At 39.0% G+C, this 26,427-nt stretch overlaps 1 protein-coding gene across 3 annotated transcripts in view; it reads right to left on the bottom strand.

Moving 5' to 3' along the window:
* NRG3 (neuregulin 3) overlaps window positions 1–26,427 on the bottom strand; it is a 360,960-nt gene that overhangs the window by 202,281 nt on the left and 132,252 nt on the right. For all 3 annotated transcript variants that reach the window (XM_031602565.2, XM_090144756.1, XM_090144757.1), the window contains exon 2: window positions 1,563–1,692. In XM_031602565.2, coding sequence (XP_031458425.2) covers window positions 1,563–1,692 — 130 coding nt within the window. The remainder of the gene's footprint in view (window positions 1–1,562; window positions 1,693–26,427) is intronic.

The raw sequence follows: 26,427 nt of genomic DNA, 5'->3' as shown, positions 1-26,427 counted from the left end.
CAACAATCTGGCAAAGGCAAACATGGGGGGAAAAAAAAAAAAGAACTTTGAAGTCAAACAAGAGTAAGACAGACTTTTTAGGAAATCTACTCTTGCAGATATGACAGCCTAATCCATAGAGTTTAGTAAAAATTACCTAGTGCACAAAAATTACTTAATGAGTTTATCAGACTAATGATTTCTTCTATTCATTACTTCCTGGTCATATAAATGAATATATATATATATATATATTTGATTGCCCAACTTGAATTTTCTTTTAAAAACAAGAACATTTGAGTGGTGCAATTTACTTGTTCATAGTTCATGATGCTTATAAGAAGGAAAAACACATCTGCCTTGAAAAAAAAAACCTGTAAACTTTTAGGAAGCAAATTGAAAGTCATCATTTCTCCATAGTTAAAGACACAATAATTAAATAAACATGGCATAATAAAACAGAAAACAAAGAGGGGAAATCACCACTGAAGCATATACAACTGAATGGGAAAAATAGAACAGAACTTAAGAAAAAAAGTTCTTATAATTTATCTTAACATCCATCAGCAGACGTGCACCAATCTTTCACACTAGGTGCAAATCATTTTGTGATTCGCTTCTCCTACCTGACCAACCTTCTGCTTCGGTCCAAAATGATTCAGTAAAGCTTCTGAGCATTTTAAGCACTTCTTATTCTTTATATCACACACACACACACACACACTGTATTTGGACTGCCAGCTTAGAATTCAGGCATACGTTTAAATGCATCTGTTGCACAAGTAATTAAAAGTAGAATAAAATATCAGAAATAAAGGATTTCATCTTATATCACTTTTACATAAATGACTTGGAATAGTTCTGATGCTGTTTTCTTATCTTCAGGGAACATTAAAAAAACCAACCTTCTGTAAACCGGTCCACTTCAGTGGCCACCAGATCTGGGGTAACCTGGCAATCCAGTTTTCATTTCTGATACTCAGACACACACTCAAGAATCTCACTGACATTACCATAAGCTCATCAGCAAAAAACTGCTGAACAGCTACCCATCGGGTTCAGAGAGCCACCACAGTCCATTTTATCTTTAAATAATTTGACTTAAGAAACCCAAATTCTGTGAATTGAATAAGTGAACAACTCTTACATCTCTTAAAGAACACAGCTGTGCATACAGCAATTATTACTCTGAGTAACGCTGAGTACCCAAAGTAAAAGACACTTCTGGCATTTAAAGGAACAGAGGATTATCCTACGTTTAAAGAAAACAGCAAACAACCCAATGCTTCTTACTTGCTTACATCAACAGAACACCAAGTACTATTTGTACCTGTAAAATTAACTCAACTCTTGGTTGTTTATTACTTTTTTTTTTTTTCAAACCTATAAATACTATGCAGTAGCAAAAAAAAATAAATCAACAAAAACCCACCACAATGGTGAGGGAGGCAATCGACAGCAAATTTTATCACTTCATATTTACAGCGTTCTAAGACTAAATCCTTATATTTTCCAATGCTGTCTCCTCAGAATATTATTATACATTTTATTTCTGCAAATAAATGACTTAGCAAATTACTCACCGGCAGTGTTTATGTGATCCTGTTAAGGTTTCAATCACAAAGCATTCCCCTTCATTGAGACAGTATGCAAGATCCTTGTCTTTGCATGGCTTAAAGTGCTCAGATCGCTCCGTGGAATACGTTGTAGTATCTACAATGAAAAAAAAAAAAAAGAAAAAAAATGCCTTAAGGCTAAATATTTTTAAACTGAATGTTTTTACATTTTATACAAGTCATTTCCATAACTTCTACTGATCAAGACAGTCTAAATAATTAGGATACAGCAACAGCACAAGGCAAGCAAACTTCAATGTGACGACAAAGTTCTTCACAATAAAGCTATTTAAAAGAGTCACAAAAGGAATCTTACATTTGGAAGCACAGACAGAAAAAGAGGAACTGAAGCAAAATTGAGTATAATTTCCAACCACTTCCAATTTTCAAAGCATGCCATCTAAAAGTTAAAATAACATATTTTATCGTAAGATCTCACAGTTTTAAACAATGGTAGCTGTCAATGCTGTTGAAGAAACTAATACAAGTTCATCTTCTATTATTACATTTTTATTAATACCAGAAGAATAGTAGAATAGTTAAGGTTTATTTTCATATTAATTTATTTCAATACGGTTTTAAATAGGATATTTATTTTTTCTTGACAAAAAAACCTCACTCTCACTGATGCATACATACAAAAGAATAACACAAAATGAAAGAAAAACCTAAGGTAAAAATAATGCTATTTGGATTCATCTATCACAAAAACTGGCCTATAATAAAAAAAATAAATAAATACAAGGCACCACAGATTATTTCATTTCAGGTGTATGTTCTGTAGGTGCCTTCTCCTTCACTGCTCCTCCCCCCCCAACAAAAAAGTTAGTTATAGAATGGTCTATTACCAGTAAATTTGCTATGTATGGGTAGATGATGAGATCTGGAACAGGCTATCGGCATGTCAGAGTAAGCCATCATCCCTGCCTTCCAATGTAGTCATTTTACCCTTCCAATCCAGTTGGATAAATAAAAAAACTTGTCAGAGGAAGATGTCTGACAGACAACACTTCTATTCTCTCCAACAAAGCCAGCGTTTTCTAAGTAAGCACAACTTTCAAAGCAGACAACATCCTTCATACAGAGTCTTCATTCTCAAAACCTATATTCTTACTCACTTAGCTGAGACAAGGAGCACAACATGATATACTAATGCACACTCAAGTTATAAGAGAGCATTTTAGCATATTAAAGACAACCAGGAACATTCTTCTACTGCCAGAGGAATGAGACTGTGTTTGATTCACATGGGATACTGCAAACTGAAAATGACAGCAACATATTAACTTTTTGCTTATAACTGGAAACAAATATAAATATCCACTAAGTAAATAACAAAGCTGAAAAATAAAGCACTGAATTACTAGAAGACATCAATACGTGTGATTTGCAGGTATATTTAAGTAAACATGCATTAAAATAAATGAATTGATTCTGTTTTCGTCCTCAGAAGAATGAACTATGAATAATAAAGAATGATACTTCATAAAGATCTCTCCATTCCAAGAAGCTTGCAATGTAACCATTAATTCTGAGTGTATTTAAAGAAAAACAGCACTAAAAGGTTTCCTTGTCACCCTTCCTAAAAAGAGGAAGATTAATAAAACACTTTTAATGATCCACACTCAATTGTTCCCAAGAGAAATTATTTTAGTTCTAAGTTCTTAAGAAAAAAACAAACTAACATTAACATTCTCCCTTCCAATAATTACACAGATTTAGAATGAGAGGTCTTGCTACACTCCCTGTTACTTTGCTGAAGATGATAAATGTCAGCATCTTTCAGAAATGCCGAGTAGTGGAACGTAGGAAAAAGGCACAGGCTATAAAAAACTACTCTTCCTTAATGGATGCAAGCAAGCCCTGTAGTGAAATGTATCAGATTGAATTTTGGAAACAATGAGAGACGTATGTAAATGCAAACAGGGACAAGCATGTCTGCTGACATTTCAAAAGAAGATCAGGTTCTGTATAACAACAATATCCTCAGGTCGAAACAAACATCCAGTCACCTTTTCAGGTCAGTTTCATGCAGGAACATATGCACTGTCATTGAAAATCATTGTAATAAATTCATACACGCACACACACAACAGTAATCAATTTCCACTCCTTTTAAATACGGAAAAATGACGATAGCATTATTTGCAAGCACTTGTGCTAATTATGTTGATTATCAAAGGTAACTAGAAGCGTTTGATGAGCAGCATCTCAGCTCCATATGCTTTAGAGAACAGATCACTTATGTTTGTCAGCACGCCCTGAAAAAACTACCCGTGCAGATAGCCTTATGAGGGTACTCATGTTACACACCAAAGCAATCTGAGACATCCCCAAAGGCCAACAGGAAGAACAAGGAGGCATGCAATACCCCACAGCACATCTCTGCAGTACTGACGTACACACTTCTACTTCACCGCTGTGCTCTGAGAAGGAACAATCACAGAATCACAGAATTGCCAGGGTTGGAAGGGACCTCAAGGATCATGAATCTCCAGCCCCCCTGCCACACGCAGGGCCACCAACCATCCCACCTAATGCTAGACCACACTGCCCAGGGCCCCATCCAATCTGGCCTTGAACACCTCCAGGGATGGGGAATCCACAACCTCTCTGGGCAGAAGATCCTCTTCCACCCACAATTGCCTTGTCAAGGTCAGCATTTTCAAGTTTTAGATTAAACACGTTCTTCGGAGGCTTGGTTCTAACTTGATTCACTTCTCTGTTCAGTATTACTGAAGATCAAATCTATGAAATGCAACTGAAGTTTTCATGAAGCTTAACATTCTGCTGCTGCTTTTGTTTCATGTTGCATTCATAGTCAGACTCTTTTTTTTTAAACATACATATGTGGCTTTATGCAATATTGAAAAAAAAACAATCTAGGAACTTGCTCTCAACAGAACTGCAGAAAAAACAAAGCAATTGATAACACTGTAGAGATTACCTAGTTTTCTCAATTTCTTTTCTTACAGATTTTATTCTATTTTGCTTCTTGCTTTGAGTGCTCAAATGATGTTTCAGCTGCCCTGTCCTTCAGGAGCTTGCTAAGTATCCACTATTTTATTGTCAAATCAGAACTTCTTTCAAGGGCTCTCTTTTTATCAGCTATAAAACTTAAGCATTCACAAAATTATTTCATCTTAATTCATTCACAGTCTTCGCACATGGGTGCCAGACTCAAGCACTTATAGGTAACAAAAAGGAGCCTCTGTTAAGCATTCAGACATGTTTAAATTTACTACTTAAATGCCAAAAATCCATAAATCCCTAAGGTCTTTCGTCCCCCACCCTACCACTATTATTATTATTATTTTTTAATTGCTAAGTGTCCAGGTGTTTAACCTAAAAGCAGCGGGGAACACTGATTTCTACTGGAATCTTTCTAACTAAAAGGGAATAAAGAATGCCTAGGTGCTTTTGCTCTATTTTTACTGTCTCATCTGCAAAGCTTTATGTGCAAGTCTCCCACTCCAGATCTGGATATACTGCTGTCACGTCTCTGATATGAAACAAACAAGATTTCAGGTTTCAAGGTAAGGCTTGAAGATCCCTTGAATGGTTGAAAAAAGAAAAAAAAATAAATCATTTGGGAGTGCTTAAGACAATGTCATTAGAAAGTTTTCAGATATTGGTATCTTTTGTTATCACCTAAAGATGTGCTAGCAACTTGATATTTTTATGTTCTCTCATTAATTTATTCCACCATGTTTATATCAGCACAGGATGATTCATCACAGCTAATCTATTGAATGCTCTACAAAGCATAATATGGATACTATAAATACCACCTCCCCCATTCAAGGCTACTGGAGTCATTGTTTCCAGTATCATGCGCTGATATTAATAAACCTGTAATTAAATAGGACAAATGCAGGAAAAGAGAGAGCGTGAGACTTAAAATACCCTGGAAAACAGTAACATACATGGCAGCTATTTCTAGGTAGTCTGTAGTAGGAGCAAGCATTCCCACTCATCACATTGAGCTTGCCACATTCTAGATTTAGAAACAGATATCACTGAATACATCTCAAACAACAAATAACTTTTTGACAATATTAAAAAAAAATCCATACAACATGGATCTCCTTGTAAATAGCTTTTCCACATACACAGCTGCCACAGAGTAACAAAAAAAAAAATAAATCTAGAAAAACAAGAAATAAAAAGATTCTGCTTAACCTTTCTGAAGATAACAGCGGACAGACATGCAAGTCTCAAAGCCTCATATTAACATTCACTTATGTGGGTAAAGCAGCAACCTAGTGCATTAGAAAGGACTGTTTAAGAACAAATATGAGTTCTGTGCTAGAGGCTACGTGCTGGAAAAACTACTTGTAAAACTCTGCTTGTTTTGACTTACTATTGTGTATCATCAGCTTTATACCTTAAATATCAACTAGACTAGCAAATTGTTATCTGTAATTGATAATTTCTATGAACTGTTGACTGATGTAACTGAAAAAAGTGACGTGTTTTTTTTTAATTCAATCATCACATTTTTAAATGCAATACCAAAAAGAAAGCAAATTATATATATATTTCCTCCTACCACACAAGTCCAATTACAAAACAAAAAAACCAAAGCCTATTAAAAAAGAGCTGCTTCTGACAAAGTGTTTATATCATGTAAGTAGACTATACTGACAATTGCTTAAAGTAAAGTCTCTTTATTGATTACGTTGGCCCAACACATCAGAGATGGGTATTGGTGGTACGGCAGTAGAGACTGAACTGCCAGCAAATACAGGATCATGTCAAACGAGGGGAAATGGGCACAAACTGGAACATGCCAAGTTGCACTCAAACACTATGTAGAACTTGCTTATTTTCAACTGTGAGACTGCCAGAGCACTGGAACAGGCTGCCCAGAGAGGCTGCGGAATTTCCTTCTCTTGAGGTATTCAAAGAAATATTCAAGACCCATCTGGACCCTTCCTTGTACTACTTTCTGCAGGGTAGTTGGACTAAGTGACCTCCAGACGTCCCTTCCAACACTTACAATTCTGTGATTCTGTAACTAACTTGAAAAATAATATTTTGTAGCTAATTTTGTAGCTAATAATTTGCCCTACCACTGTTATTGAAAGTTTTGCATCTATTTAGCTTCCACAGTAAGAAGTAGATAGCTCTGAGAGTTATGCTTCCTATCTGTTAAAGGATTTTAAAGCCACTAGTGTGCTATTAGCAAAACATTCTGTGCTCTAGAGAGCTGTTGCCTGATGCAAACCTCTTACATACTGAACTATCCTGGTTTTCTCAACTTGGATGAAGACAAGCCAAGAAAACATCTGTGAAAACGCTCACCTCATTATATGTATCTTGCATCTGAAACTCAAAAAAAGGAAATAACGCAGAACATGTTACTTGGCCACTTCTATCAGAATTTACAAATCAAATCCTGAATACAATGACATTTCCGTACGTACGTGCAGGACTGCACATCACTCCTGTTCCCCTGTACTGTTCAAACTGAAATTATTGAGAGCTGAACAAATTCGAGATGAATCAGGCAAGAGCCCATAGGACACAAAAGGGTTTTTGCAAAGTTCAGTGTCCAGGTGACGCAGCAACATAAGTAACTAAAGCTCTAAAAGGCTTCAGCGCTCAATGCAAGGAGTTATTTTCTAAATTGAGTCATGACAGCTATGATGGGAGCTCTAGGCACAGAGTGCTTCTGCCAATCAGCCGTGTATTCAGGTGGCCTTTGTAGAACTTCTCATTAATTGACCTGAATTGAATTCACAATGCAGTAAATAAGTGAGGGAGCAGAAATTGTGCCTACAGATCCCCTGCACTGCTGCTTTTTCCTTTCACCCCAGCTACCCCTCAAACCTGCCCAGCTGAACTGGCAACACCAGAGTAAACAAAAGCCTGAACAGCATTGCTGCACCAAAAAGGGACATGGATTGACTCTATCTTAAATAGAGCATCTGAAATGCAGTTAAATTCAATGACTTGCAGGCCAGTATAAAAACAATAGGACAAATTAAAACAAAAGACTTTTTCTGAGATGCAAACTATAATTGATGCATTGATGCAATCAAAACTTTGAAAAAAAGCAAGCAAACAGAACAGTTCTGTGTACACTAAAAGAAGCTCTAAGGAAGCAAGCACAACATTACATCTGTGCTCTGCAATGAAAAAAAAAAAAACAAAGCCTTGTGTATCAAATCTACAGAAAAGTGCATGAGAATATTTGTGATGAAATATTTTGGTCTTAGTTTGGGTACTGAAGAGGATGTTGGTTTGTAGCAAAGCTTAATCATTATATATCACCTTAAATGAACATCATTTTCCTTGATTTTTCATTCTCAGTTTCAAGTCATCTCAACAGAATTCAAATCTCACTGCTTAGGGAGGACTGCTTCTTTTAACTGCATTCAGTTGGAGTTCTTTGTAAATAATTTAAGTCCTTCAGAACTTTGTACTTTCAAATTTGGTATACTGAAATGGAAATTTTAAAAGGAAATGTAAGAGAAGTTCAGTGATCTAAGTAACTCAGCGAAGTTTAAAAGAGGGGTTGCAACCAGTATTACACATAGCAAAAAGAAAATTATATATATTAGTGTCCCAAATATTTCTGTTTCTTATATCACAAGCATCTGCTCCCTCTCGTGCGGGTGAAGCAAGGACCAGAGAAGAGACAGATGACAGAGACCTGAGATCATAGAATCATAGAATGGCCTGGATTGAAAAGGACCACAATGACCATCCAGTTCCAACCCCCTGCTGTGTGCAGGGTCACCAACCAGCAGACCAGGCTGCCCAGAGCCACATCCAGCCTGGCCTTGAATGCCTCCAGGGATGGGGCATCCACAGCCTCCTTGGGCAACCTGTTCCAGTGAACCATCACCCTCTGAGTGAATAATTTCCTCCTAATATCCCGCCTAAACCTCCCCTGGCTCAGTTTAAAACCATTCCCCCTTGACCTACCACTATCCACCCTCATAAACAGCCGCCTACACCTGTGCTGTTACATTTGGATAGTTCTACCTGCCTCACCTGTGCTGCAGCTCAGAGGTAGCAGCGCTGGGTAGAGATGCAGTACCAGCAGCCCAAGGACTCACAAACTTCTTTTTTCTTTTTTCTTCTTTTTTTTTTTCTTTTCTTTTTTTTTTTTTTTAAGGCAACACAGACTACTGCTTCCATTTCTCCTCCAAGAGGAAGCATGAGGCTGCTCCAGATAGCCTTAGGGAGAGTCAAGATCTCCGCCCAACTTCAGAGTTAAGAGAGACCTCAGAAAGTTGCCTCCCCACCATTTAATCTTCTTCCACCTTCATTCTTGAGCCCAAAATATTTCTGAGTCGAAAAAACCCAGAAGTCAACCATCCAAATGCATTTTCTTGGTTGATATCCTCTAGACATAAGGACCACCAAAACACAGCAGTAACCCCTTCAACAGTTCATTCTACAGACTCCAATCACTGCCCTGGATCATGGCAGACTCCAAAGCCGTAGTTTTCACAGAAGAGAAAAATATTTAAAAATCATTTGTGCAATGTTCAGATCCTAGTATAATCAGAAAACTGTCATCCCATTTAAGTGTACCTCAACACAAAGGCAAAGCTTAATTACTTATTCTTTTCTTCTGGTTGAAGCAACTGAGATTTTTCCCTTTCCTAACACACCCAACAAATTCTCTCCCCAGCACAAGGTTAAGAGCAGCAGATAAACAAGGGATTTTCTGCAGTGCTGGAGAGGAGATGGGAGTCCCGGAAAAGGGAATAGGGAGTACAAGCAGGATGAGGATGCTCTATTCCTAGCACTATTCCTGAGATTTTGCTTAGCTCTGAAGTTCTGGTGCCCCTTCACAGTAGGCTCCAACATTGCTAACTGCTGACACTAACAGAAAGCTCCTGAACGCTGAAGCAGTCCTAACAACCACAGCTCGCCTTGCCTGACCTTTACCATCCATCGCATGCTGCCAACCTGCATCTGCTTTGCTGCCTTGTCTGCCCCACAGCTGGGAAGCCTCAAATAGGTTCTAAAGAAGGAAAACACCCAACTGCCACCTAACAGTTCAATAAAAGCAGAAAAGTTAGATGTAAAAATGAATCATTTCTGCTTTTTTAGCAAAACGAGCCTTCAAGGTTTTCTTTCTTTTTTATTTTTTTTAAAGGTTGATAAATAATTACAATTTGCAAGTATCCATCCAGACTCCCTGCTCTAAAAAGGGCTACCTTTGATTTTAACAGCAGGTATTGTGCTGCAGTGCCCCATCACTCTCATAGAACCTTTTTTCTGTTATGTCCAGCTAATAACAGATAGGGCAACGCCCTGGGAACACGTAAGAAAACCTAAACTAAATGCTACACAACCGATATAGAAAGAGTTTCACTGATGTATGAGACGGTTTCTCAGTAGAAATGAGAAGTGTTTTTCTGATTAATATATCTGAAATTAAGAATGGCAACTTTTTTTTTTTAACGCTTCATTTTTAATGATGGTAATGACCTTAAAGACCTTTCCAAAATGCTATGAAAATGAGATACAATGTTTAGGTCTGGGGATATGCCCAAACCATTGCTCAGAAGAGCAAAGGGGATTTTACTACTGAGTACGAAAGGATGCAATACTCTTGCAGGCTATTGGCATGGTGCAAATTCTGCTTTCAAGATTTCGTAACCTAAATACTTGAACAGGTATTTACTGATCAATACAACTTCTCTTTCAACCAGTCAGGCCTCTCCAACGCTTTTAATCCTTACTCAGTAATCACGTCACAGATAGCAGCCAGGTAGGCGACGCTGTTGTGAAGTAATGGCAAACTACATTCCATAGTGATACAGCAAACATTACCCACGCTAACGCTAACTTCCTTTCCTTCTGGGAAACATCTGCAATAATGAGTATTTGCAAGTCTTTATATACTGTAGAACCAGAAAGTTCTTCTGGAAACATGGCATTGTGTGATTTTATAGTTCATTTGGATCATTTGCAATTTCCTTACAGCTGTACGGGAATCACACAGTAATATGTTTGATACTTTATGAATCATCACTAGAAGATGATAAAGCACCGTAGGCTAAAAATAGATATCTAATAGAAATAAAAGGATCTTACTAGTTAAGTAGGAGAAAAAAATCAACTTTGCAATGTGAAAATAGTAATTATCAAGAACTATTAGTAGTTTGTCTTACTTTTTCCTCCAAGGAACTCAAGTAGGTCAAATAACGCATTGAATAGAAGTGAAGGAAATAAGAAATGCAATTTTAACTCCCAATTTGGGCATTATTCCAAGGTAGACAAGCTGAAAGTTATTCAGTATCACATTTATCATTTTGACATCTTTGTGGGGCAGAGATGCCATGTCAGGCTATGAAACACTGATGTTCTTTCTCACTATTTTCTTTCATAAAGAAACCCAGGTCTTCATTTTCAATTATATTATATAATATATGTATATATAAAATCTTCTTTCCTCTTTATTCTTTTAATTTATTTTTCTAGAACTGATGGAAGACAGGCCTGAGAAAGTGAATTGTCTTTGCAGAAGTCCCTGGTCTGTTATACAGTAGATCTCACATTACGCTTGCCTGAGAAATTCTGCATTTCTGCCTGGCTATGATGCTATGATGAGGTACCGAGAGGAGTGCATGTGCTGTGAATCCTCTTGACCTTCCTGTCAGCACACAATAAACCGGTCAGTTCTATAGCACAGAGCTTCCCAATTCAAATAAGATAGAAAGTAAAATTAATTTCAACTTTGCAAGTAATTCCACATCGTTTCAATGTAGCCGAATGCCAGGAACTGTGATAAAAAAGAGACATGCTATGAACTTCTCATCAAGTGAGTAACCACATCTTCTCAAACTGACACTAAAGTATTCTGGTTAGGACTGAGTTCAGTTAGGAATGTTAAGGCTAGTGTACCTAGTGGCACAACACCTGTACAATAATGTCATCTTGACTTAATGTAAACAAAAAAAAACATTGCATTTCTGTGATTCAAACTTAAGTCATTGCTCATGATCTGCAACAGTTTCTTCTGCTCAACTCAGCAGCGTGTTAAAGTTGGTTCAAAAGGAGCTTAGGATAGACAAAACTTTTTGGCTTGGGTTCTTACAATCAGAGTGGAGAATATTAGGGGAATAAACCAAAATATACATACATATACATACACACACACACACAGGTATCCATAAATACCTACATCTAAACATCTATCTTGTTAGCTAGGAACAAAGGAGTTAAGGGAAGAAATGACATGAGAGTCACAACTGTAAAGTAAGAGATTTCTACAGAGATGTAGAATCATAGGAAATGCTCAGGTTGGAAGAGACCTCGAAGCCCATCAAGTCCAACCACGACCTAACAATACCACCCTACCTTTAACAACCCTCCGCTAAATCATGTCCCTGAGCACCACATCCAAACTGGTTTTGAACACATCCAGAGATAGTGACTCAACCACCTCCCTGGGGAGCCTATTCCAATGCTTAACAACCCTTTCTGTGAAGAAGTTTTTCCTGATATCCTACCTAAACTCACCCTAGCACAACTTGAGGCCATTTCTCCTCATCCTATCACCTGTCACCAGTGAGAAGGGAGCAACCCCGCTCTGCTGTAAGCACCCTTGAGATATTGGAAGAGAGCAATAAGGTCTCCCCTCAGCCTCCTGTTCCCCAGTCTAAACAGCCCCAGTTCCTTCAGTCTCTCCTTGTAGGCCATGTTCTCCAAGCCCTTCACAAGTCTTGCCCTTCTTTGGACCTGATCCAGCTCTGTACTGAGGTGCCCAAAACTGAACACAGTACTCACCAGCGCAAAGTACAGGGGCAGGATGACTTCCCTAGTCCTGCTCACCACACCATTCCCAATACAAGCCAGGATGCCACTGGCCTTGTTGGATACCTGGGCACACCGCTGGCTCATAATGAGCCACCAACACGTGGTGGACAATAGTGTAAACTACAAATTATGCTCAGAGCTAGCACCTTCCCCCTCTGTCTCCACAGGCCACGGTGCTCTATATCAAGTAACATTTGAAAGTGTGCTCTACACCCAATCTGCTGTAGATGTCTAATTTTATAGCATGTCAGTACAGTCATCGTGAGCAAAGAAGCGCAAGTCTCATAATGAATAGATTCGGAACCTGATGAGCAAGTTTCAAAAGACACAATTCCAGAAACACAGAATTACTAGTTAAAATCCACTATATAATCTATTAATTTTAATGTTACATTTAGAGTTATTATTACTACGTTTCTCCCTGAGTGCAGGTGGTTCACAGCAAGGCTGACCGACAGGCGACCAAAACACAAACACAGCTTTTTCATATAAAGCTACTGAGAAGATAAAGTACCTGAAACTCAATTAATACAAGAACTAATCACCTGCTACAATCAAGAAGAAACTCTTGTCTGTCTTTCAGCAAAGACAACAAGTTCATAAACCACCCCTTCACCTCGCCTCGGCATCTTTCACATTGTTAGCTCCTTTGGAGACCCCAGCACCAGAAGCACACGAAGCACTGAAAGACTAGAAAGAGTCTGTGCACATTCAGTGACCTAAAGAACATTTAGAAGCATTCTAGCATCTACTTATTTTCTAATACTTTCCAACATTTTTATTATATACACACGGATGTTATAACATCATATAAACATACATGGAAAGGAGGGAAAATATGCCACTGTGCTTTGGTTACCATTACGGCACCTGCAAATGCTTTACCTCACTTCCAGGCATTCATAGCAAACATAACAGAGCAACTCAATTTGGTGATAGTATAAAATCCCACCACCAATTATTGCTGCCAGAACAACTGTGGATCATAATTTCTTGTTGGCATTCCATCTTCTATTCTCCGCTCAATTAAGTAATTTTAACTGATCTTAGCCAGCTCTGAGCAAGAGAATTGTAACTGTGGGCAGGCATAATACTATATATAGTATTATACACTAAACATACTCTCCATGAGTTAATAATCTGCTTGATTTGGTATGACTTAACTTAGCAGATACATTAGTCAGCCTGGGCAGCGCATAGAATCACATTAAGGTTGGAAAACATCTCTAAGATCATCAAGTCCAACCATCAACCCTACTCCACCATCCCCCCTACCAAGTCCCCATTAAAGCCTGAATAAAAAATATATACATGGTGACTACTGCAACTATAATTGTTTTTCTATTCATTAACAGCTAAAGGAATTCTGCAGACCTTATGTTCTGACTCTTCCCCCCCCCTTTTTTTTTTTTTAAATCTTAATAGAAATATTCATTTGTCTGCTAAGTAAGTGTCATAGAGGGGAGGAAATGAAGTAGTTAATTGCTCCCTCCAAAGCTGTATAAAACAAAGATTCAGGAAATAAAGGTTCTTCAGAGTGAGTTTCTAACAGTATGAACTCCAGTGCTACAGAAACTCTGATCTATAATGCAAATAGTGAGATAGAACAAACTGACCATTACTTTCACACTAAAAAAAAAAGGAAAAAATGAAGGTTAGTACAAGAACAACACATTTCCATGCTGGGAATACTTACCATTTGATCTATTATTTTGTGAAACACTTTAGTTTCTCCTATCTCACATTAGAATGAAGTTTTTAACAGCATCTTCTCTCCCTCTATGAAATATTAAGATCCAGCCTCATCCTTCAGTCCTCTCCATTCTGTAATTAATTCATTTAGACAATACAAACTATACACAATTGTAGCAAGCATCTATCAATAAAAGCATCTTTGTAAGGAAATAACCTTCAAGTGGAAAACATCTTCCTTAGTTTTCTCACACCGATGGATTAAGTGCCAATCCAAACATTTAGCCTGGTTAGCTCATAGAGAGCAAGGAATTTCAAGCTGAAGTCGCATCTCTGTTTTGCTACTCGGATTAATTCAGTATACATTTGAAACTGCATCTCCTACCTCGGGCCATATCACACGCATTTTGTGGCTTACTGTATCAGTCTGGGGGTTGCAAAGCAGCTTGCCAACGCTGAACAAAACAGCTTGAAGTTCAACAAATCAGCACCGTTGGTGTCTGATACAGCTAAACTAAGGGGGAGGAGAGTAGCTGCAAGATGGCACTGACAACTTCATTTCCACTCCTGTGCAAATTAAATGTAGGCTGGGGCACAGGAACGGAACGTAATGACACAGAAAGTAGGACCGCAGGCTCTGGTTGACTGAAAATATTAGTTTGGTAAAGAAAAGGCCAATTAAACTACAACTTGAAGTCACAGTCTGTAGCATTAATAATGCCCCCAGAATTACAAGACTACAGCAACACATGTCCAGTTTTGTAAATGCAACATTGAACATCTCCATTGGCAACCTGACATCATTTTACAATCTCTCAATCAGAAAACTCATCATATTCACTGCTCTAGTGCTACAAAATTGGAGAGAAACATGCAGAAGCGACAGCTGTGATCAATGGAATATGAGCCTGCAGTATAAGCAATTAACACATAACCGAGTAATAAAAGGTAACAAAAAGTGCATCGTCCTCTTTTGATGGGTCCAATTCTTATTTAGGGCTAAAATACAGACAACACACACAGCCACTACCGAATAACTGTTCTCACTTATATCACTTGTACATCCTTCAACCCGTTAAACAGAAAAATAAGCACAATATTTCACAGCCAACCATTGTGTTGAGCTATTTTAATGACATTTCATAACTAGTAGGAGATTTATCATCTGTTCCGAAGCTGCCCAGTAGGCAGCTAACATAGCACTGCTGCAGCTGTCCCAGAATTTGTCATGTTACAAAGCTGACTCAGACAACAATTTTGTGCCAGAACACTTTTGGCAGCAGTAGCAAAAATCCTAGTAATATCCCCTCTGGAGAGCACAACTGCTACTCTTGGAAGTGAGGAAAAGGACAACTAAAAGATAAATCAGTTGGTAAAGAAGCTGGCTTCTAAACACTGCAGTCATCTTTGTCAGAAGTTCAAAGGAGATGAACCCTAATGCTAATCAGTTCCTCCAGCAGCATCCCAGTTTTAGTTTGTGCCAAAAAGTCCCGACACAAACACTCATGGAGCACTGCATTTCTCCCCCCTTCTTTTCCAGCCATGTTGTTTTCTAAGCAATTCTCACATAATGTTGCTCAAGTCACAGGAGAGCATGAAATTCTCCAATACAGGCACACTAAAATATTTGAGGCTTTAAGTATCTGGGAGAGTGTGCTCAGACAGCGGTCCTTCACCACTATTTATTACACAACCCATACACTTGCAATTTTAAAGCGCAGCTGGACAAAGCAAGATAAATACCTGCCCTAACAAAGATAGATTTGCTTCTCAGCTATTCTCAAGGAAACGTGAAGATGATTTCCTCTACAGGGCATCTGCCCAACTGTTTGCCTATGTAAATCCTCACAAGGCAAAGATCGGTTTACTTGTGCAAGTTCTGACCCAGGCTGACATAAATGAGGGCGGAATTAGAGGCACAGGAAAAGACAAAGACAAAAAAAAAGATGACAGTGCATGACTTCCTCACATGCGTAAGTCTGAAAAGCAACATCAAATAGGATAGAGGAGAAAACCAGGAAGAAGTCTGACAGAAAAGGCAGAATGCTCAAAGTATGTCCATGTAGATGGGCAAGGTAAGCCTGCTCAGGAAATACTGAAATTTCAAGGAGAAATTAAAAATCTTTTTTAAAATCTATCTTTAAATCTATCTTTATATCTGCCTTTTACAGCAGAAAGCTAACTTGGTTTGCCTCAAGACTGTAGAAGTATGAATTGGGAAATGCTATTTCATTAAGCACTAAAATACCAGGCATATACTTAAGCATCCAATATTTACCTATGTATTTTACCTTTTTGTATCAACAAAGAGCTTCCACTTAAACTCCAGCAAATGCATCACCGCTCTCTCCAAATGCACTTACCAATGAAACCGATCTGATATAAGATCAATATTACTAACATTACTTGGAAATATATACACACATACTCATACATACATAAAATATCCAAGCAGTTAAGTCTGGGCTGAAAGTACTCTAACTAAAACTCCAAGTCATTTCAATTTGAATCTGTACTTATTTGCTATAGGAATGCCTTCTGCATTGCCTCAGTGTTTGATTTCTTTCTGGTATCAGTGTATTTAGATCGAACACAAACAACAGCAAATGATGTGCAATGGTTTAGACGAAAGTAGAACCTGAGCAAAAATTAAGAAACCCTGGAATACAGGGTTTATACATAGCACACAATCCAAATTTCTCTGAAATATGAAGTAAATGAAAAATTTTGGCTTCAACTGCCTGTTGGATTAAATGAGCCATCTTTTGGTCAGGAAAAGGCTTCATTAGTAGCTAAGCTCCTTAAACAGCCAATGGCATGTACAGGATACACATATATTCAGATGTAGGGAAGGAGGCAGTTAGAAGTTTTTTCTTTCAAGTTCACCACAGTTGTGCTGCAACAGCCTCTGTAAGGCGCTGGAAGCTGGGCTAAATTGGAACAAGCCACAGTAGTCTTTAGCTTATCCAGTTAGCATTAGCAACCCAGCAGGCATCTGGTGACTAAAAATACGTATCTATTAATAAAAAAAAAAAACAAAACAACGGAGATGGTGAAAGTACTGTTTTACTTCCCTTTTGGCAGCTTGTATCTTCCCGTTTGCCAGCTACTTTATTTTCTTCCTTTTTTTTCCCCCTCTGATTGAGTATGTTTCATTGTAATTCAGGATGTTCACGCATTTTCTTTTGCTATTGCTTTAGTACCCTCCAGGCAACAATTACTGCTAGTTAACTTCCTTCCTACTGGATGACTAGGACTTCCCAGACAAAGTAATCACATCAAGTCTTTGCTACCCAACTTAGTACATCCACTACATGCAGAATTTGTCCAAGCTGGCAGCTTGAGAGAGTACAGCAAGACACAGCACGTAGGTGTCTGCAAGTCATGTAGCTACAGATGAATGGTGGGAATTCTGCATCAAACGCTGAAGGAGCGATACGCCCTGCCATGCCCTTATTGACAAGGCTAACAAACTCATCTGTATGTATTCCCATTATTGTAATCATAATTTACTTGACATGGCCCATTACTTTTGCTAACAACAATTTCTGAAATAAATCTATCAGTGATGTTATGCAACATCATTGACACAGCATTTTTCCACTCACAACTGGCGACCCTGCCCGTAGCAGAGAGGTTGAAACGAGATGAGCATTATGGTCCTTTTCAACCCAGGCCATTCTATGATTCTATGAACTGCACGTCCAGCCTGAGACTGTTACTCTGAGGAACCTTGCTTTGAGTTCTGCTTTCCAGCTCAGAACCCACAGCGCCCTTCTGCATGCAACATCACCCTATTACATGTTCTGCAGATTTCTCTAGGCTCACTCTTCATCGTGGCATTTTCAAGCAGATGCATGATCTCCGCAAACAATCGGGCGAGCAGCTGAAAGCTCATTTATTGACAGAATTTTGGCTGATCTTCAGCCTTCCAGCAGCTGCAGCCATATTCACAATATTTAAAGAAAATCTCAACTTGAGTCTTGCAAAGATTCGCTTCTGTGTGCAAATTCTTCCTGCCCTATTTTAGAAATCAGAAAGGACTCATCACATCTCTCGCTCTCAGAGCAAAGCTTAATTTTTAATGAATTGTAATTAGGAACTGAAGCACCACTCTCTGTCCACCCCCACACTGCTTACAACTCCAGCAACTCTCATTTCACTGTTCCCTTTCCCTCTTCCTCCAGCCCTGGAGGGATGATGTATGTGCAGGACCCTCCCATCTCTTCTCAGAATTAGACAAATGAACAAACTAGGGCCAAATCAGGAAGCTATTCATATTACGGCATTATTTCAAAAGCTGTTTAATTCAAACATTCCTTGAAATGAGTGCAGAAATCTGAAGATCAGTGTTTTTTAACCAATTTTCTTATCTGGGACACATTTTCAAGAGCGAGAGCTTGCAAGAGTTGAGATCTTAGCATTCTAGGCTATTCTAAAAATCAAAAGACAGCAAAAACCAGGACAAAATCTGCCCTAAAAGTGCAGCTGGAATTCTCACTCTCTATAAATTGGTGTTTGCCCTATTACCAAGGGAAAAAATTGATATTGTTTGTCAAGTGTCAGGGCTATGGCAAAGTACTTCACAAAATGCAGGACATTATCATTGACTATTAAGTTTTTTCTCCCTAGATTTCAAAGAAAAGACGAAAAAACAAAACACACATAAAAAAAGCATCCAACAACAAGAAATCCACATATGTAGCAGAGTTCCTTTCAGAGCTTCACGACACATACAGTTAAATTCTATCCCCTCATCTCACCATCTCTCCGTCCTTTTGTCTCTGGCTTTTATTAAACAGTGTGTAATTAAATAATAAGCCAGCAGTCATTTCAACCATCTAAGCTTTTAGCATCGTATGCTATTGATGACATATCAACGAAAAAAGAAAAGTAAATTACCATGCTTACTTATTTGCTACAGACAGACAAATGACCTTACTTGCTTCCAGACTGCCTTCAAACTGAACTTAATTTAACACCCATGCCCTTCCCAAATCCATTCTGATCTGCAAATATCTTACAAGAACTAACTAATTATGGCTTGGGTGTTATTTTTTTTTTATTTTATTTTGTTGAGTCTTCTCCTCAGACAGTCACATTATATAGAAATATATACATATAACATTACTACTGTCCAATAGTATCACTGGAACAGATAGTAGTATATACCACTAGTTTGCAGAAGTGCTAAGTTTAAACTGGTGGATGCTCTATGCTTGATCGTTTACAGACACACATGAGTGACTTCAGTAGGAACCTCCAGCCATCATTCGCAGGATCTGTGCTTGACCACTAGATTTATTACTTGTTTATAGAATCATAGAACGGCCCGGGTTGAAAATGACCACAATGCTCATCTTCTTTCAACCTCCTGCTACATGCAGGTTCACCAACCAGCAGACCAGGCTGCCCAGAGCCACATCCAGCCTGGCCTTGAATGCCTTCAGGGATGGAGCATCCACAACCTCCTTGGGCAACCTGTTCCAGTAAGAACTCATCACCCACTTGCTTTCTAATCATATTTCAGCTTCCCATGTGTATGCATGCGTAAATTAACACACACACACACACACACACTCTGGCTTGCTTGTTTATGAACACAGAAGTTGTGTAGGATCAGATTCATGGGATGGATTCCCAGTAAACAATTTCGGCATATCTTTTGATCTTCATATGTGGAAAGGAGAAAGTATAAAAAAAATGACAACTTCTCTCCTTCAGCTGGTGTTTTGTACTGTAATGTACAACCCTCTTCTGAGACTTTCAGTAAGGAAGCACCAAGTGGACAAACAAAATCAGATATATACGTTCTTAGAATAGTATAAACTAAGCCAGACACAACACTTCCAAACGTGGAGTGGCAGAACACATATTTAGCTTTGGGCACCTCTAGCAGTGTTAGCATTTCAGGAACCACCGAAGTTAACTTACATACATTTAAATACATAGTAGAAAGAAAATAACAAAAACCTACTTTATTTTTTCAGTCACAACAAACATGGTATGCCAAAGGCTTCAGAAAAGCATTAATGATCCTTGCAAAGGCTTTTGTCTCTACAAACTCAAAACTCATCTTAATGCAAGTCATTTTTCATTCAAAACAGAGTAAGAAAACCAATGAAAATAAGAATTCAAGTCTTATAGAAGTGCATGACAACAGACCCTACAATAAGTGAGAATAGAAAAAATAAAAGCCTGCTTTTGAAGGACAGTGTTTGACAAGTGGCCCTTTTCCTCCAACTGCATCACTTGTGAACTGGAGGCTGCAGCCAAACACCTGCCTGGAGCAACTCTGAACCTGGCAGCCACGGGGGCTGATGGCCAACTCTGGCACTATAAAAAGTAAATCACACAAAAAAGGGAACTTTTCACCTCAAGAAAAAGCAGAGAGACAGACCTCGTCCTGAAATAATGGTAATATGAATCAAAATAAAGAGAAGAGAAGCATCACTGTTAACCTTGAACGGAAACATGAGTGAGTGAGCTGCAGCAAAACGAAGTGATTCACTGGATATGACACACAGTTTACAGCAGAGCTGGGAAGGAAACCAAGAAGAGCTGAACCATTCACTATCTACTGCCTCACAAATTCAATTTTCACTAAAATATTAGTAAATGAGAACGGGCATCCCAGGCACCAGTCCTTCATGAAACTTAGGTGGAGTCAGAAGCAAAAGTAACTGTGAGAGATCTGGTAAATCACTACATTCTCAACCCAAACCTGAGAACGCATTCACAGACGTCCAAATTATAAAGGATCTTGGAGCTAAACTAGCCATCATCCCACCCAGACTGAATAAAGAACAAGCTGTGCAGCACTGCAGGACAACAGGAGCAACCAAAGCCAAGAAAGAACATCACATCACTGACCTGCCTATCTTCAGATACCATTCTTCTTTTAATGTAGCCTAGTGAAAAATGCTATTTAAAATGAAATAATAACCAGCCAATATCAGTAACAAAAAACAGAAGACCCCTACTGAAAATCAGCTGTTTCAAGACAGACAGTCTGCGTGTGTATCCTTCATGATTGCAAAAACAGTATCAGCATATTCAGATCACATAATTAGGCTCCCAGTCATCTAGCATCTGGAAAGGCAACCAGCTGAAGTAATAACTGAGGAACAGAGTTCTATAAGGAAATTACTTAGAAATTCTATTTTATTTAAATGGGAACTCATGTACTTAATGCAATATATTCAAGAAAACGGATTTTGCAGTATTATTTCTTCATCCCTCTATTCAAAAATATCTATTTTTTAAATCACATAAATCAATATTTTGGAAAAAAAAATGTTTCCTGAGACAACTCTACAATAGTGGTGATGTATATATCTTAGAACAAATCAAGCGTTTATTCTGCAGATTACTTTGTAGCAATCATTATCATTTATTCCTCTTAAAGAGCACGATACGTTCTCAGCGTAAACATTATTTTGTTCCTTTTATTGCTTTCAGGAAAGTAATTTGCCCAGGCAGAATATGCGAATTATCACCTATTGAAAAGCACGACATCCCACACCCACCTGGTTTGCATTTGTGGATGGCTGGTCAGACATTTTCACCTGTGTGGAACAAAAACTGTTGATGAAGCAGTAAATATTTGCTTATTGGATACAACAAAAAAATGAATTCTGAGTACAGGTCAATGTTAATATAGGTACTCTGCCAAATATTTATTTTTAAAAGGCAGCCATCAACAAACACAACAACAAACCCACCAGGGACACTTGCATAGTGACCAGTGGAGTTCCAGCACGTAGCCCAGCAAATTGCTTCACATCAGACTGCCTTTTTGGTGGCCAACTCAAAACTGAGATGTTCTGCTTTTTCTGACCTTTAGTTATGCTGCCTATAATGCACCTGAAATGAGGAGATCTGTCTTCATTCTGGAAATGTAGTGAGCAGATATGGCACTTACTGAAGTCCCAGTTTTATAACGCTGCAAAACAGCTCCGCCAACCACCTGAGTAACGAGTGCTTTGCAATTCAGATCAAGCAAATGCAAAAGCCCAACAAATCACCCCGCATAACCCCACAAAACCTACCACCTAGCTCAAGGCAAAAATAAAAAACCAGAACACAGGCAACAGTTTATGTTAATAGAAGACTGGGGTGAAACGAAATAAGAAAACCTCAAACTCTTAACTACTTCATACTAAACAAAAAAAGGAATATTTTCTTGCTCCTCCATCTGGCATGCTACCTCCTCCAGACAAAGCAGAACCCCTGTTTAACTCCTTAGTATCTTCAGGTCATCTATTCTTACATTACACGTACTCTAGACATAGATTAAAATGCACATGTGCATATATATACATACAGGTACATATAGGCATATAAATGTATATACTATGAACATTACTTGGAGTATGTATAGCAGAAAAAAACTCAAGAAAGCATGTCCCTACTGTTGACCATTCAGACTCTTCTGTTCATCAGTTTGGTCTTGATTTAAGTTTCTGATTAATTACAACATGCCTAATTCAAGATATGTAGAGATGTCAGTGAGCTACAAAAAGCAACAAAGCCTACTTAGTCTTAGAACCCTTACAGTCCTATCCTCATTAAATATCAGGCACAAGATTAGGCTACCCACACGAACAGCACCATTCATTGCACATGCTTAAAATGAAGTCTCAGACAAACTGCCTGGAAACCTGGATATAGGCGTGCATCACTTTAGGGCAGGATTTTGCAGCATTCCCAACTATACAAAGCTAGCCAGCGCTTGGATACCAGCAGGCAGACGTGCACTCTGTCCTCCGTTAGCCCAAACTTCAGGGCATACAGTTCTCAGAAACCCACACCACAAGCACTCCAAGCATCCACTCAAGCTGAGAAACGTGTTTTGAAAGCTATCCATCGCCTGAAAAAAACATCTGCATGCGTAGCAGATGCCTTGCACATCTGACACTGAGGTTATGACTTTGGTTTGCGCATTTATACCCTCTTATTTTAAAAATAAAATCACATGGCAATCTATTCCAGTGCATCTGTACAGCGGGTGATTCATCTAATCAGTTTGCTCTTGTGCAGTTTGATTTGTTAAGTAGTTGCAAATGCAAGTACCCCTTAAATTGGTTTACAGAATTATTCTATGGTAGTTACATGAGTATGAGCTGCAATTTATCCCCTCTGAAAGGCAGAACTCCTGAAATTGTTATAGATATTGGGCCGCATCCTTACTTTCCTTGACGTATCTTCAGCACAGAAACGTCAGCCCTAAGAGGTTTCTGCATCTGGGGAACAAGATTGTCTTTTCAGTGCGTTACCAGTGGTTGCGCGGAGAGGAGGGTGATGAAAACGCCACGTCAATATTCATAAAATCAGCTAGTCATGACGTTCTGGCCTCAGAGCATTCAATATTTAGAGAAGTTTTTGAAAGACAGACAATTTCAACGTCACATTGGTATTCACATTTAGATTGTTCTTAACTACCATTCCATCTCCTTGGCATTGGCATCTCTTCATGAATTTGTGGCCAGCAGATTTAGCTATTCAAATTACACTGAGGGATCTACAGCATTTTTTGTTCACTGGTTTGAAGACTCACGGTGTGACTGTGAGACAGATTAAATGGTTCCAGGAGCTGAATCCAGCCTACAGATGATGCCTCTGGCTCTGCATGCGTACACTGCAGCGACTGTAATGAGCCCTACGCTAATTACATCTCCTGCTGGCAGCACAGAATCTCAGAAGCATGAAGCTCTGGACAACTAAGTGCGAAAATGTTCTCAGGTTACTGCAGCATGTGATGAGCTGCTGTGAGAGCAAGCTATATATGCAAACTAGCTGCATTCATTACTGCTCTCATCTGCAATAAGAAGATAGCGAGGCTGATTTCAATCAGCATTTCTCAGATGCCAGTTGTTTACACTCCATATTTACAAGTTCCAATGACAATCAAGAACCATTTTAGCATACAACCACCTTTCCCTCCTCCTTAAGAGTTTTGATCTGAAGGGTATTAGAACAAACAGGAGCTACGCAAGGTTTGGGGCTTATTCAAGGCTGCAGAGAGAACAGGGAGAATTGCAGCTTTGTGGGGCGATGCCCAGAACACCGCTGTCAGGCACTGACTCTTAGTTTTCAATTACCATAAGTAGGATCCCAGGCTGCAGTGATACTCCATTCCTTGGTGATTTTTTTGTTTGTTTTGTTTTTTACATTTGGTTGGAAATAGTGAGGGAAAACACCACCACTAACATAAAAACTTAGGATAGCTTTCCATTTAACTGTCATGTACTGAAGTTGCCTTTGTGACACTGTAATCATCAGGGCATTTAGGATGCATCTACACCACAGTACGGGTTATCCTCCCCACTGTAACCAGAACTTTAGTTTGCGATCCGCAGTATTTGGTTCATAATTTGATGAAGTTATCTACTAACATTATAATCATTACTTATTTGGAATGATATGGAATTTTAACTGCAACACCTTTCTCTGCTCCTTCACTACTTAGTAAGCTGGCATACCGATACTGAAAATGAAATTTATAGTTCTAATAATATGTATTTTATATATATATAGTTCTATATAGTTCTATAGTTCTAAATTCTGAAGTAGAAGTGCTTGGAGTACATAAACATGTGTGGTGTATTATATACTCTGTTGCTCTAGCTGTCAAAGTCAACATGATTTTTGAGAGCCAAAGCCACTTGTATGACTTGAACATAATCACACAGAATCACAGAATCGTAGGGGTTGGAAGGGACCTCCAGAGATCATCGAGTCCAACCCCCCAGCCAAAGCAGGATCCCTACACCAGGTCGCACAGGTAGGCGTCCAGGCGGGTCTTGAATATCTCCAGAGAAGGAGACTCCACCACCTCCCTGGGCAGCCTGTTCCAGTGCTCCGTCACCCTCACCGTAAAGAAGTTCTTGCGCACATTGGTGCGGAACTTCCTATGCTCCAGCTTCTGGCCATTTCCCCTTGTCCTGTCTCCGCACACTGCTGAAAACAGTCTGGCCTCGCCACTTTGCCCCCCACACCTCAGATATTTATAGACCTGGATCAGGTCCCCTCTCAGTCTTCTCTTCTCAAGGCTAAACAGACCCAGATCACTTAGCCTTTCTTCATAGGGGAGATGCTCCAGGCCCTTCACCATCTTTGTGGCTCTCCGCTGGACTCTTTCCAAGAGATCCCTGTCTTTTTTGTACTGAGGAGCCCAGAACTGGACACAGTACTCCAGATGAGGCCTTACCAGGGCAGAGTAGAGGGGGAGGATCACCTCCCTCGACCTGCTGGCCACGCTCCTTTTAATGCACCCCAGAATGCCATTGGCCTTTTTGGCCACAAGGGCACACTGCTGGCTCATGGCCAACCTGTCGTCCACCAGGACACCCAGGTCCCTCTCCGCAGAGCTCCTCTCCAGCAGCTCATCCCCCAACCTGTACTGGTGCATGCAATTATTCCTCCCTAGGTGCAAGACTCTACACTTGCTTTTGTTAAACCTCATCTGGTTTCTTACTGCCCAGCTCTCCAGCCTGTCCAGGTCTCGCTGAATGGCAGCACAGCCTTCGGGCGTGTCAGACAATCCTCCTAAGTTCGTATCATCAGCAAACTTGCTGAGGGTGGCCACTACCCCCTCATTAAGGTCATTGATGAAAATGTTGAACAGGACCGGTCCCAGCACCGACCCCTGGGGAACACCACTGGTTACAGGTCTCCAACCAGACTCTGCAGCGTCTGATATATATATATATATATATATATATATATAACAGTGTAACTAATATGTATATTACAGTGTAACTAGGGATTGAATGGCAAGTAATTGGTAAGGCTTGCTCTTGTTGTTATGGAACAATTATATAAGAGATATTTCAGCTTCACGTTCTTCAAGAAAACAACTGTAGCTTCTTATATTCAGAAACAAAAGTTAGGCGTAGTATTTTAAGAACTCACTGTTCCAGAAGTTAAATCATTTTTGAAGACACGAGAGCATTAAACTGATATCACCCAAGACATAACGAAATGTGAGGCAGTAGCATTTGTCAGCAATAGAACTACATGTCCGCAGGCAAGAGGTATCCGGTTTGTACTTGGTTTAGCATAACATCCTACCTAACTATGATGCAGAAATAAATAACTGATAGCATTCCCAAGAATTTCTCAATCTTTTTTAAAAAACTGTCTCCTATTTTTTTTTTTTTTTCCAAGTTCCATCCGACCAGTTTTACTTTTGGAGTCAGATTTTAGAACAAGTTTTTTGTATCTTGATACTGTATTTGAGTAATTCAGATACGCTGTCATGCTTGCACAAAAGGAGCACAAGAAAATATAACAGAAAAACAGCATATTCTACGCACGCTAGATGCCAACTGAGATAACATTCTTT

Source organism: Phasianus colchicus, chromosome 8 (genome assembly GCF_987193195.1).
Source record: "Phasianus colchicus chromosome 8, bPhaCol1.hap1.1, whole genome shotgun sequence".
In the NCBI taxonomy this organism is placed as follows: Eukaryota; Metazoa; Chordata; class Aves; order Galliformes; family Phasianidae; genus Phasianus; species Phasianus colchicus.
Note: the sequence above shows the minus strand (reverse complement) of the source record. Positions and strands in the feature narration are given on the sequence as shown.